Raw genomic sequence first — 13,059 nt, 5'->3', positions numbered from 1 at the left:
AGCCTGGGCTACACAGCAAGATCCAGGACAGGCACTAAAACAACACAGAGAAAACCCTGTCTCGAAAAACAAACAAACAAAAGAACTTTAAGAGCAAGTAGAGCACTTGTCCAGAGGCCCTGGGTTTGAGCCACAGCTCTGCAAAAAAAAGAGAAGGGGAGAGCAGTAGAGTGGGAGGGAGGAAGGGAGGAGGGGAGACTTGTTTTTTAATGGATGGAACAATTTTTAAAAAGCTAGGAAAGAAAACCAAAACTATTCAGCAGAAGCAGAGCAGGATTTTAGCCCCAGCACTTAAGAGCCGAGTGGGTCTTTCGGTCTGGGGATGGCCTGGTTTACATGGAGACTTCCAGACCGAACAGATTTATAGTGAGATCCTGTCTCCAGTAAAACCAATCTGATGTTTATTACGTGAAGGTGGGAAGGGAGAAAACTAAGAATGCCTTTTACTTTGTAATGGAACTTTCTGAACTGTTGTTACGTTGGTTATGGTACTTACACTGTTTGGATTTCATTAAATAGAAACATGTTATTTGGGCAGTGAAGGTGTAGGTTATTATTTTAAAAATGCTTTTTCTGGTGTGTGTGTGTGTGTGTGTGTGTGTGTGTGTGTGGCTATGAACTGAACCCAGGGCCTCACGCATGCTTGGCCAGTGCTGTCCCACTGAGCTACATCCCTAACTCTTCTTGTGAGAGAGTTTCACTGAGCACCCAGCTCACCTTAACCCCGCTCTGAAGTCGAGGCAGGCTTTGAACTTGCGAGCCTCCTGCCTCCCCCTCAGAAGCTGGGATGACAGGCCTGGGCACTGGGGGCTGGTCATCATGCTTGCATTCATTCATCCGTTCATTCATCCGTTCATCCGTTCATCCATCCTGTCTGTATGTGGGGGGGGGCTCATATCACTGTATGGCAGGAATTAGTTCTCTCTTTCTACCACGTGAGTTCTAGGGGATCAGACTTAGTTCTTCCGGCTAGGTGGCAAGTGCCTCTACCCGCTGAGCCATTGTTCTGGCCTCTTGTTGCATTTGTGAAAATACGTCATTTCAACAGAGTTAAATATTTAAAAAAAAAATCTTTAAAGCCTTTAGAACAGGAACTAATTCACTCTAAGAACACCTTATATTAAAAAGATGATTATCAAACGATCTTGCAAAATATTTACTCCAAGTACAAATTCATACAAAGTGGTGTACACAGGAAGACAGCGTCAGGTAAGAAAATCAGGGGAGAGCCTTGGAGCACAGTCCTGGGGTTATCAGAACAATAAAATTCAAAGTAATTTTACATGAGATACTTTAATTAAAAAATAGTGTCATTCCATGCAAATAACAAGACCATACTGGCCACCAAGTAAGAAAAATTAACCTTTACAACTTACTCACTCAGATCTTATCCAGTTCTCAGAAGCATCTGTTTTATCCCCTAAAAGGATTGTATCTTCTTGTTCTTATTCCAGTGGAAACTACTCAATGTCTCAATTTTTTGGATTTTTTCACAAATAAAAAATATTTTTTCAGACAGCTACTGAGTAACCAAATGAACCCTTAACATGGGAGTTAATATCTAAATTCTTTTTATGAAAGCAAGAATTGCTAGATAATGGGTCTCTGGGCAAGGGAGGGGGGGTGTGCTTATGAAGGAGTAACTTTCAGAGTAAGAGCTGAATGAGCTCTGACCACCTTCTTCCTGGTAATGGCGGCCTGTGTTGACACACATCTCTGTCAGGCACCCTTCCCCAAAGGTATGGATCACTCCCAGACACACTTACAGACACACACATGCATGCACGCACACACCCAGACACACACTCGACAAGGAAAATAAAAAGTAAAAGTGAAGTCCCTGGCCTTTGCAGGTCCTGAGCGGAGTCCCAGCCTCTGAGTTCCCAGGAGAGGACAAGAGGCTGAGTCCCGGCAAGGCTGCCCCAGGACAGGGGGACAGCATGGGAGAGAGACTCACTTCATGTGCAAGTGCTCCCTGCCCCCTGCAAGCAGCTGACCCTTACCCTGGAGCCACCCTTCCTCTGATAGGCTTGCCAACCCTGCTCTGCCCATTCCTCCGGGACCGCTGCCCTGTCCTTCTGCCTCCTGGCTCTGAAGATGATTGGGCTGGGCCGCCTCTTCTTGCTCCTCCCCAGAGTCTGACTCAGATTCATCGTTGTAGAAATGAATGGTGGCTTGCACTGGGAAGCTGGCCAGAACTTTTTCCCCAGAACTCTGCAGGTATTCTTGACGCTTTGAAAGGGGTAAGTAAAGTCTAGTATTAAAGAAACAAATAAACCATTAGTCAACCTAAAAAAGGACCCAAGCTCCTGACAGAAGCACTCAATACCCCATTTCTGCCCCATTTCTGCCTCATTTCTGCGTACATGGTGCCTTTTAAGTTACCAGAACACAGAATTGGACACTTGTTGAGGGACTAGTTAATAAACCCAACACTAGTCAACCTAGACCCACAGCAAAGACATTAACGTTGACCAGTAGACCAGCTCTAATCTTAAAAGGCTCAGTCGAATCAGACGGATGACCTGAGCCCTCCTGGTCAGGAATGTGCCGTTCTCATCTGCTCCTACACCGTGGAGGGCAGGAACGAAACCCCTGAGACTCTCACCTGGAGGAGTAACTGACTGTTCCACGTGGAGAGGAGGAGGAAGAGGGTGGTCCTCTCACAGAAAGAAAAGAGGGAGGAAGGAGGAGTGGAGGGGGAGGAAAGGGGGAGAGGAGGAGGGGGGAGGAGGAGGGGGAGGAGGAGGAGGAGGGGGAGGAGGAAGAGATGGAGAGATAAGGGAGAGAAAGAGGAAGGAAAAAGTTCAAATATATAAAAATTGGAGTCTCCAAGTTTCAAGTTTTAGCAGACTGGAGATTCCAGTTGTTATGAAAAGTATTTTAAAATAGCCCAAATAATCTCTCAATATTTTTCACTTATTAATTCATTTGCTCTCCCACTCCCGCCCCGGACCTCCATGGTCTTCTGAGGAAGCAGTTTGTTAATTGATTGCTGCTGATTTTAGTTGTGCCCCTGGTTATAGACTGTATATGGCAGTGCTTAGCTTCCCACGGTCCCCGTGGATCCCTGCTCCCCAGCTCCAGGCACCCTTGGCAACACCTGGAGACATTTTTGATTAATACAACTCAGGAGAAGCTCCTGGTGTTTCTGAGCAGGAGCTGGAGAGCCGCCAGGGACCCTGTGCCCCTGGGGTCAGTCCCCATAGCACAGTCCCCGCCCAGCTTATGCCCAGTATGGTAGGAGCCCTGCAGCAGACAGAGCATGTGCAAAATGCATCAACACATCTAAAACAGAAAAAAGTCCATGTGAAAAGTTAGGTGATTATGTGGAAGTATTTGCCAGTGAGTTCGAAGGTCAAATAGGATTTGTTATGTGGCCAGTCCCAGCTTGTAATGAAACATTAAATGCATGAACTCACAAACAGATTCCAGAAATAACAAAATATCCTTGAAACTCTTTGGTAAGGAAACAAAATAATGCTAGACAATATGTTTAATTCTCCACTTTGTTGAAAATGCTAAGGGTGCCAGTATCTAGAGATCACATGCCTTTTACCATGAAGTAGTATATTACCTGACAGGGTGCTGGAACCCAAAGGCTCCTTTTGGTCCTAAAGTTTGTTGGGTCCCACAAGGCTCACCCTGTAAAGACAAAGGTGTAGAAAGACAGATGTAGTCAAGGATCCACTGTGGTACCATCTTGAAGTTTTAAAGGTACAACTTAAGTAGTCTGTAATGATTGCTAGCAGTACTGACATTAGAGTTGATAAACATTTCAGTGTCACAGGTTCTGCTTCCTAGACTGTTTATTCCTGGTGGTCCAGGCACCGTGAGGGTTCAAGACCTTAAATCCATGTGTGTGGTGTGGTGTATTTGTGTGCATGTATGTGTACAAGTATGTTTGCTCATGGTGTGTGTGGAGACTAGAGGTCCATGTCGAATATTTATCCTTCTTAGACAAAGAGGTTTTGTTTGTTTGTTTTCCAGACAATGTTTGTGTGGCCCTGGCTGTTTCTGTAGACCAACCAGGCTGTCCTGGAACTCAGAGATCCTCCTGCCTCTGCCTCCTGACTGCTGTGATTAAAGGTGAGCACCACCACCACCACCTGGCTTTCCAACAGTTTTTTGGGTTTTTTTTTTTGTTTTGTTTTGTTTTTTCCGGCTGAGGATTGAACCCAGGGCCTTGTGCTTACTAGGCAAGCGCTCTACCACTGAGCTAAATCCCCAACCCTGACCCCTCCAACAGTTTTTGAGGCAGTTTCTTATTGGACTAGGAGTTCACCTATTTAGCTAGACTTGTTTGCCAGTGAGCTCCGAGATTCCCATCTCAGTCCTTGGTGTACCGCTACACCAGGCTTTGTACATGGGTCCTGGGGATTAGAACTCAGGTCCTCATGATTGCACAGCAATCACTTTACCCACTAAGCCATTTCCCCAACTCCCAGGTCCTAGATTTTATATAGGTATATAAACCGTGTGTGTGTGTGTGTGTGTGTGTGTGTGTGTGTGTGTGTGTGTGTGTATACATGAGACATGAAAGCAGAGGAGAGGGGAAGGGGAGGGGAGGACGCTAGTGAGAGGGGGACTATAGGGAAGAGGAAAGGAAGAGAATGTACATCTTATGTTTGGAAAAATTGTCATTATGAAACCCAGTACTATGTTCAATGAGTATATGGCAATAATAATTAATAATGCCGATGATAAGTCGGGCAGTGGGGGCACACACCTTTAATCCCAGCACTCGGGAAGCTGAGGCAGGTGGATTCTCTGTGAGTTTGAGGCCAGCCTGGTCTACAGAGCAAGTTCCAGGACAGCCAGAGCTACACAGAGAAACCCTGTCTGGAAAAACCAAACAAACAAACAAACAAACGATGGTGATAAAGATGGAAAGGCCTAGGGCCTTAGCCATGTTGTCATGGATGTCTCTAACTACAAACCACTTGTGGCCCTCCTCCTTCCTTAGAATCCTAAGTCGTATCATCTCATGCCTTATACCATGTTGCTTGCATACAGGAGCCATCTTTCCCCAGGCATGTGACTGTCCTGGGACTTTCCTGATAAAGTGAAGCATCGAGCTGCTCTCTCTGGAGGCCGCTGGGAGCTGCACATGGACTAGACTGAAGTAAGGGTTGACAGGTACCAGTTCAGGAAGAGAGGATAAAAACAGAAGTGACAGCTGAGGGGAAGAGAGAGAGGGTGACCACAAGCGCTTCAGCAGCATCCCACAAGCCTGTGGCCATTTGCAGGTAAGCAGCCGAGGAGAAACAGCTCTGAGCACCAGGTGATGAAGGACACGAGGACCAGAGACAGCAGGGAGCTGAACTTGTCCCGATAACTGCTGGTCAGGGTGAGCAGGAAGCTGAGGGGGTGGTCCCGAGTCATCCCAGTCTGCCTAGACTCTGGGCACTGTACCTGAACTGATTTGGCTCGAAGCAGAGTCGGGCTGTCCTACGGGCTAGGGTTTCTGATAGCTCTACAGAGGGGTCATGGCGCTGAGATGGGCTGAGGGAGGCAAGAAAACCCAAGTTCTTTTGGATTCCATACAGTTTAGCGAGAACCAGATTAGGGACAGGATGAAGCCTGCCAACGAGGAGGAGATTTTGGTATGGTTGCTCCCCATGCCATTCCATCCTGTAGGTGACCTGAGTGAGTACATGAGTGTGCATGTGGTGTGCGTGTGCGTGTAGCAATCTGTGAGCAAACTGACCTACAAGATGTCTCTGCAGACATTATAGCGTGTCAGCTGTTTCCTCTTCGGGCTAACATTGTGAAGAGCTAAGTGGGGTTAAGTGAGATTCTTTGGAACACAATCCTTCACACTGATGCGGATTCTTCAGAAGGACAGGGAACACCTTCTGGATTAAGCTGTTTGTAATTATAAACAGTCCCTAAACTGAGGCATTCACGCTGCAAACAATCCTGTCCAGCCGAAGATGCACACACTGTGGTAGATGGCAGAGCATAGGGCTCATCTGACCAGAGAGTCCTGTCCTGACTAGACTGGGGATGTGCAATACCTGTTCATGAACTGTAGAACCCCACAAACATACGTGCTCTTAACTTTTTATGCCATGTTTTCTTTTTCCTTTTTGACTTTTTAAGACAGGGTCTCACCGTGTAACCCAGGCTGGCATCAGTCTTTTCAGAGATCTTCTCATGTGCTGGGATTACAAGCATGAGCCACCACACCTGGCTTTCAGAAAGCTCTTAATAAAAGATCAGTTCTCATGGAGGGAAATATTGAAACACTCACACTTTGGTAATTAAATGGGACTAGAAAGGTAAACCAGCTAAGCACTGTGTTTAAGGCGTGTGCATCTTCTTAAGCTCAGAAGAACAGGCTGGAGCAGAGAGTTTCAGCCATGGAGCCCTGACTGTCAGGCTACAGTGGGAAGCCTGGATAGTAGGACAGGCCTAGGCCCTGGCTGTGTGGACAAGTGGCCATGGGGGAAATGCATCAAGACCAAGAAACGTCAAGGCTTGGGGATGTCGTGCAGCGCAGTGATAGAACATATGTTTATCATCAGATAGGCCAGTCTCCAGGTTCCACCCTCAAGACCAAAAAATGTCTTCTTAAGCCTTGGCTTATCACTTTTTTTTCCCAGTCCAGGGGAGGATCCAGCTCTCTAGGGGCACCAAGTGGGTACAGGTGGCTCCTCCGATCAAAGAACAAGGCCTTGTATCAAATTTATCTCATTATAATTTCGATCTGCTTGCTGGGTGTCCCGGGACAGGTTATCAAGCCTCAGTACCTCTCATACCCCTCTATAAAATGGCCTGGAGACAAGGCTGAGGAATTGTCCTGTTTGGCCAAGACAGGGGGTTATTAGCTAGAAGCTCTGCAACCCAGTCATAGATACACTCACCCAGCTCGCTTGGGAGAACCCGGCTTACCGAGGCCTGCAGAGAGGCAGGCTGTGACCCCAACAAAGAGTAAGTTTTCTCTTACCAGGGAATCTGAGCTCCCAGGTAAAGCTGGGAGCTGGAGACAACACAAGACCCAGAGGTGGATCCCAGGTCCTGCCCTGACAAGGGTGTGGGAAGGCGGCCAGTTCTACAACCCCAACAGAACACCAGGCTTCCCCACCCACCCACCCAACCCAAACCTGGATGTAGCTGCTTTGTGTGAAGGGCAGTCAACTAGAAAGGGCTGTGCTCTAACATTAGCATCCCAGGGGGCTTTCTCGGCAGAATAGAAGCAAAAGCCACCGAGTAGTACTTATAGATTCGCACACAACCGAACGACCCCACAGGCATGTTTTACCTAGAGGGAAATTTAATAATTTGTGAACTTCAACTTTAAAATCTGACTTTTGAGAACTTGAGTCTTAAAGAATAGAATTTCTTTCATCATTTAGAAATTTTGAGCAGTAATAATTAGGGCTAAAATATCACTTATTAGACTGGTATTTTATTTGCTTCATCCTTTGAGCAAATAAATGCTAACTGAATTAAAGCACCCAATTATAAGAAAATAACTAATGTAAAAGAATAGCAGAGGGCTCCCTTCCCACACCTAACTTCTATAGTTAAATAAAATGGTCCGCCCTCAGGCTACCTCCTTTGTTGTAAATGTCAATTTATATTTGAAAATATAACAAGTGTGAGCAAGCCATTACCTTAATAAGTTAAAAGCAATTAAGAGACAATGCAAAGATAAAGGAATAGTTGTGGTAATTAATCTTTGCCTACAAAGCCCTCTGCTTGAGTGTATTTGCACAGACAACAGCTCGGAAAGGGCCAGACGCGGGAGTGGGGGCTTTTAGCTGCACCTTCTGGGCACTTGAGGTAGATGTCTGCCTTTCTTTGCACTGTGGCACCAACAGTCCGGCTAATGAATGCTGCACTCAGCTTTTCTCTAAGGGGGCTGGGTTTTGCCTCTCCCTTCTCCACAAACTGGTTTACAGAAGAAACAACACCCCCCCAACACACACACACACACACACACACACACACACACACACACCACCTCTGTGTAATTACCATGCAACAGCTAAGTTCCCAGTGGTTTCTTTCAAGGATGCAGGAGCAATCAGGAGCCCAATGTGCCCATTAGCACCTCTGCTCCCTCCGGCCCTACCTGCCAGACCTCCAGGGTTAAAAGACCAATGGAAGAGGGATGGAGGAGACCTTTCCTGTTTTGTTTTGTTCTGCTTTTTGATCACCATAGACATGGTGCCATTTTCTGCCTTGACTGTTACCTACAACATCCACAATTTAGCTTACCGGGCTTCCAGTTCTGGTCAGCTCGGCATCTCCAGGAAGCGGCATCCACGGTCTCCACAGAGCTGGAACGGAACTGGAAACAAGCACCGGGAGAAACTTAACCCCGGGCATCTCTGCTGCCCCTAAAAATGTTACTATGAGAGCATAGTGTCTGCTTGACCAACAGGCCCTGTACACAATGTTCCCTTAAGGCCTGTCTGCCCGCGGGCCAGTCAGTGCCTTACCTGTTCCTGTCTCTGCCCTCTGCTCCCAAGTACACTCTGAGGAGGCACGCCCCAAATCTAACACCATTCCTGGGCCACTTATTAGTTGAAGTATTTTTCTCTAATTGGTACTTCAAGATTTCCCATTACAGCTGGTTGGTTTCAACTACATCACTTCTGCCACTGAAGGCTCTTGATGCTACAGCGTTCTATCACGCTGCAGGGCATTCTGTTTTTCCATCACCAAGCAGTGCCCTCCTCCCTATCTCCCCAGCTAATTTGATTTCCCTAAACTTTAGGCAAACACTGAGTCCCATTACAGGGCAAGAGATAACCACTCTGTGATAGAGTGCGGGATCCTTTGGCAAGTTTTGCACAGGGCCCCCAGCATCCCATGTTTCAGATCCTCAATACGCACAAGCGTTGGCCCATTTCCTTGCCCGGTGTCCCTGCACTTCAGACAGGAGTTTTGCGGTAGTCGGTCTCAGGCTAAGGAACTCAGTGTCTGGGTACACCTCCACCGGGGGCCGCGGGGACACCCTCACCTTTCGGGCCCACGCGGCAGCGGTGGCCTCCCGGGATCATCCCCGGGACAGTGGCAGAGGCGTCCGCGAGCCTCCGGGGCTCCGGCTGCCGCCTCGGGTCTCATGGTGCTGGTGGCACCGGAGTCCGGCAGCCCGACGGTCGGCGCCCAGTCCCGCTCGCCCGCCGAGCGCGCTCACCTACCCGCTCGCACCGCGCCAGGTTTAAAACCAGGGGCGGGGCGGGGCGGGGAAGGGACTCGGGGAAACTGCGCACCCCCACCGGGGAGGGGGAGAGGGGAGGGCCGGGGACCGCGGGAGGGGGCCAGAGGAAGCGGAGGGTGGAGGGGAGAAGACTAGGAAGGCTCAAGGAAGAGAGCCTGCTCCGGACAGCCGGCAGGGGTGTGTGTCCAGAGTGGAGAAGGGACAAAAGAAAACCCGGAGGGGTCACGGGCGGAGCGGGAAGCTCAGGACGGGACAGACCGCAGACACGGCCCCCCAGGATGGCGGGTGGCGGCTGTGCGCCCCGGAGGTTGTCCCCGCGGCCGAGCAGCTCGTGACTGCCCTCGGGGCTCGGATCCCATCCAGGATGACCCCACCTAGCCTGTCCCTCGGCCCCCTGCGCGCCCCTCCGGTTCCCCCAGTGTCTCCCTTTCCGTGCTGCGAGACGTCGTGGGTGTGGGGCAGAGTCCCCGTGACACCGAGGGTCCAGGACAGCCCCGCGAGTGAGGCTGCGACGCCTGGGTACGAGGAAGCCAGGGGAGGGTGTTGGTGCAGCCTCCGCACCCACTGGGGGCCTTAAGGTGGGGGGGTGGGAGTCGCCAGCCGAGGCCCCTGGGTTCCCCTTTTCCCGGTAGCCTGCTCCCCAGTGCCAGGTGACTGCCTGTGAGGACTAAGGCTTGCTCTGCATTATTTAAACTAAGTGATTGTTTTTTAAAAACCGAAGAAGCCCGGGAATAAAATGTTTCCGTATGGTTTCTTTAAAATTTGAGGAATATTTAACCCCAACTCAGGCAAACAGGAAAGAGGGAAAGATGACAAACTTTGTACGCTAGATCAAAACCCTGAGTCCGATAGAGGACTCTTGGGGATCGCAAAAGATAAGAAAGCGCAGTAAGGTGTCGAGGATTTTTTTTTTTTAATAATAGCAAAACATCTAGATGTGCTTTTTAAGTTTGACACCGTGCATCTGTTAGCCCAGAAGTTAGACTTCAGTTAAGCACTAAACACATCTTTTGAAGAGAGGATGAAAATATATCTAATCATAGTCACTTACACAGCTAATAAAAATACAGTCATGCCCGGCGGTGGTAGCGCACGCCTTTAATCCCAGCACTTGGAAGGCAGAAGCTGGCGACTCTTTGTGAGATAGAGGCCAGCCTCGGCTACTAAGTGAGTCCCAGGAAAGGCGCAAAGCTACATAGAGAAACCCTGTCTCGAAAAACAACAAAAACCACTCATGTTAAACTGGGCAGTGGTAGTGTACACCTTTAATCCCAGCACTCAGGAGGCAGAGGCAAATGGATCTCTGAGTTTGAGACCAGCCTGGTCTACAGAGTGAGTTCCAGGACAGCCAGGGCTACACAGAGAAACCCTGTCTCCAAAAAACAAAACAAAACAAAAAAACAAACAAACAACAACAACAAAAAAAAACAACCTAAACAATTCAAGCAGGTCTTTATTTTCTATCCTCATACTGTGTATACAATCCAGGGCCTCTACAGAGTTCTGGACACTATGGGAAAATCGATACAAAAATTTTTAAATTTTATTTTAGATTTATTCATTTTGTTTGTGTGTGTTTTACCTGCATTTATGTCTGTGTACCACTGGAAGTTGTGAGCTGCCCTGTGGGTGCTGGGAACTGAACCCAGGTCCTCTGGAAGAGCAAGTGCTCTTAACCACTGAACCACCTTTCTATCCCCTAGATACAAGGTTTAAAAAGACGAGATGTGGTTTCTGAGGGGCTAATAAGGATTAATTTGTTTTTATGTTTATTTATTTATCTTTATGGGCAAGGCATGCCTACAGAGGCCAGAGGACAGCTTGTGGGAGCCTGTCCTCTCCGTCCCCCGTGTGGATTCTGGGATCAAACTCAGGCTGTCAGGTTTGATGGCAAGCACCATATCCACTGAGTTATTTTGTTGGCCCAGGTAACTAAGGATTTTGAAGGACTTTTAAAATGTCTTCTAAATTTTCAACAATGAATATTCTTTTTAACTGTGGCAAAATAGAATGCAAATTTACCGTTTTAATCATTTCCTCATCTACACTCACGTAAGTGATGCAAAGTACACTCATCTGGCCTTTCAACACTGCTTCATCTCCAGACCCTTCCATCATCCCCTGCGTCCCCCCACATCGGTACCGGTTACCAGTTCCTGTATCTATAAATGTAGCGCTGTGTTTCTTTGTGAAGCATGTACTAACGCCGTCCTCCTCACCCCATGCCTGCAAATGAGGCTTCATCCTCAGTGTGCAGATGGAGAAATTCCGTGTCAGGGTCTGGAGAGATGACTCGGCGCTTAAGAGCCTGTAACTGACCTTCCAGAGCTCTTTTCAAATACTCCCATTGGGTGGTTCTCTACAGGATGTAACTGCAACTCCAGGGGATCCAATGCCCTCTTCTGCCTCTGTGGACACCTGTACTCCCTGGCACATACCCTGGACACACGGGCAAACATAATAGTTTAAAAAGTAGAAGAAACTGGCATTCGGAGAGATTAAATAAGCGATGCCTGGTTAGAGAGCCAGGATTGAACAGCACCGAGAATAAATATCAAAACAAAGGCTCCACCATGGCGCATGCGCACAGCGGCTTGTCATCTTCAATCTTTCCTCGTCGTTTTTTTTAACTTATGCTAAGAGCAATGTAAGATCTCCATGGTCAAAGCCTGCACCGTTGGAGTAACAGAATGTTTGTTTATAGTTCAAGGTATAAAATAGATAACCACAAGTTCTTACATCAACATATGCTGAATAAATGAAACTTTGAAAATCTGTGAATGACAGAAGACCCAGGAACAGATGAGGTCCAAGTGGTTTCTGCAGACGGTTCCCTCTCAGGGCAGGCATCATTAGTTAAACTCAACCTCTGTGTGCTGCACATGTTGTATTGACTGCAGAGCACCACTGTGGAGCCAGGTTTGCATCTACAAGCCGCACTGGCCCAACTGCATGTGCCTTCTGTTGTGTTTGTTTGTTTGGAGACAGGGTTTTTCTACATAGCCCTGGCTGGCCTCGAACTCACAGATCCGCCTGCCTCTGCCTCCCAAGTGCTGGGATTAAAGGCGTGCGCCCCTACCTCCCGGCCTACATCTTTTTTTTTTTTTTTTTTTTTTAAATTGTGACACACACATAAATATAACCTGCTCAATATTTATAAATGTTATCTGTTTGTATGTTTTTGGGGCTGACCACTTGGAATTGGATAACCAAATGATGTGCTCTTCCCCGGGGAAAACTATTTCTCTCCGCTCAGCATTCTTTAGATTGCCTGTAGTTCTTTGTCTAGGGGGAGGCCTCCATCCCTGCCCCCATCCACATTATCATGTCCATTGTCGTCATCCTTGTTTAGGTCATGTTTGGACAGTCATGCTGGTGAGACTTCATGGGCATAGCTTCTGACATCTCTAGGGGAAGCAGTCTTACAGCAAATTCCCTGTTCCTCCAGTTCTTAGAGTCTGCTCCTTGTTTTGAAAATATCCTGAGCCTTAGGTGCAGAACTTGGGATGTAGATGTGTCCTCAGCTGGAGCTGGGCACAACTGTATTTTGACTGATTGTGGATTCCATCCGTTGCAAAGAGGAGGTTCCTTGATGAGGGGTTGTTTTTATTTTATATGATGAATGTTCTCCCTCCATGTGTGACTGTGCACCACATGCATGGCTCATCCCACTGGGGCCAGAAGCGGGTGTCAGGCTCCTGGAACTGGAGTTACAGTTGGTTGTGAGCCACCCTGTGGGTGCTGGGAACCTGGGTTCTTTGCAAGAGCGTCTGGTGCTCTTTGCTTTTGAGCCATGATCTAGCATCTCTTTTCAATCTTTCTTGTTTGTTTTTTCGTTCATTCTACAGACACTGGGATTAAAATACAGAACGAACGTGGCT

The 13,059-nt window shown here is 47.9% G+C and overlaps 1 protein-coding gene across 1 annotated transcript in view; it reads right to left on the bottom strand.

Moving 5' to 3' along the window:
• Ripply3 (ripply transcriptional repressor 3) overlaps positions 1-9,081 on the bottom strand; it is a 39,300-nt gene extending 30,219 nt beyond the window's left edge. The window contains exons 1-4 of the mRNA XM_036203460.1: positions 8,978-9,081; positions 8,230-8,302; positions 3,578-3,645; positions 2,039-2,254 (exon numbers count right to left, since the gene is read on the bottom strand). Of these exons, the coding sequence (XP_036059353.1) occupies positions 2,039-2,254; positions 3,578-3,645; positions 8,230-8,302; positions 8,978-9,081 (461 nt within the window). The remainder of the gene's footprint in view (positions 1-2,038; positions 2,255-3,577; positions 3,646-8,229; positions 8,303-8,977) is intronic.
• Between the last annotated feature and the right edge of the window lie 3,978 nt (positions 9,082-13,059).

The sequence above is a fragment of the Onychomys torridus genome, chromosome 12 (assembly GCF_903995425.1).
Source record: "Onychomys torridus chromosome 12, mOncTor1.1, whole genome shotgun sequence".
NCBI classification, from domain to species: domain Eukaryota; kingdom Metazoa; phylum Chordata; class Mammalia; order Rodentia; family Cricetidae; genus Onychomys; species Onychomys torridus.
Note: the sequence above shows the minus strand (reverse complement) of the source record. Positions and strands in the feature narration are given on the sequence as shown.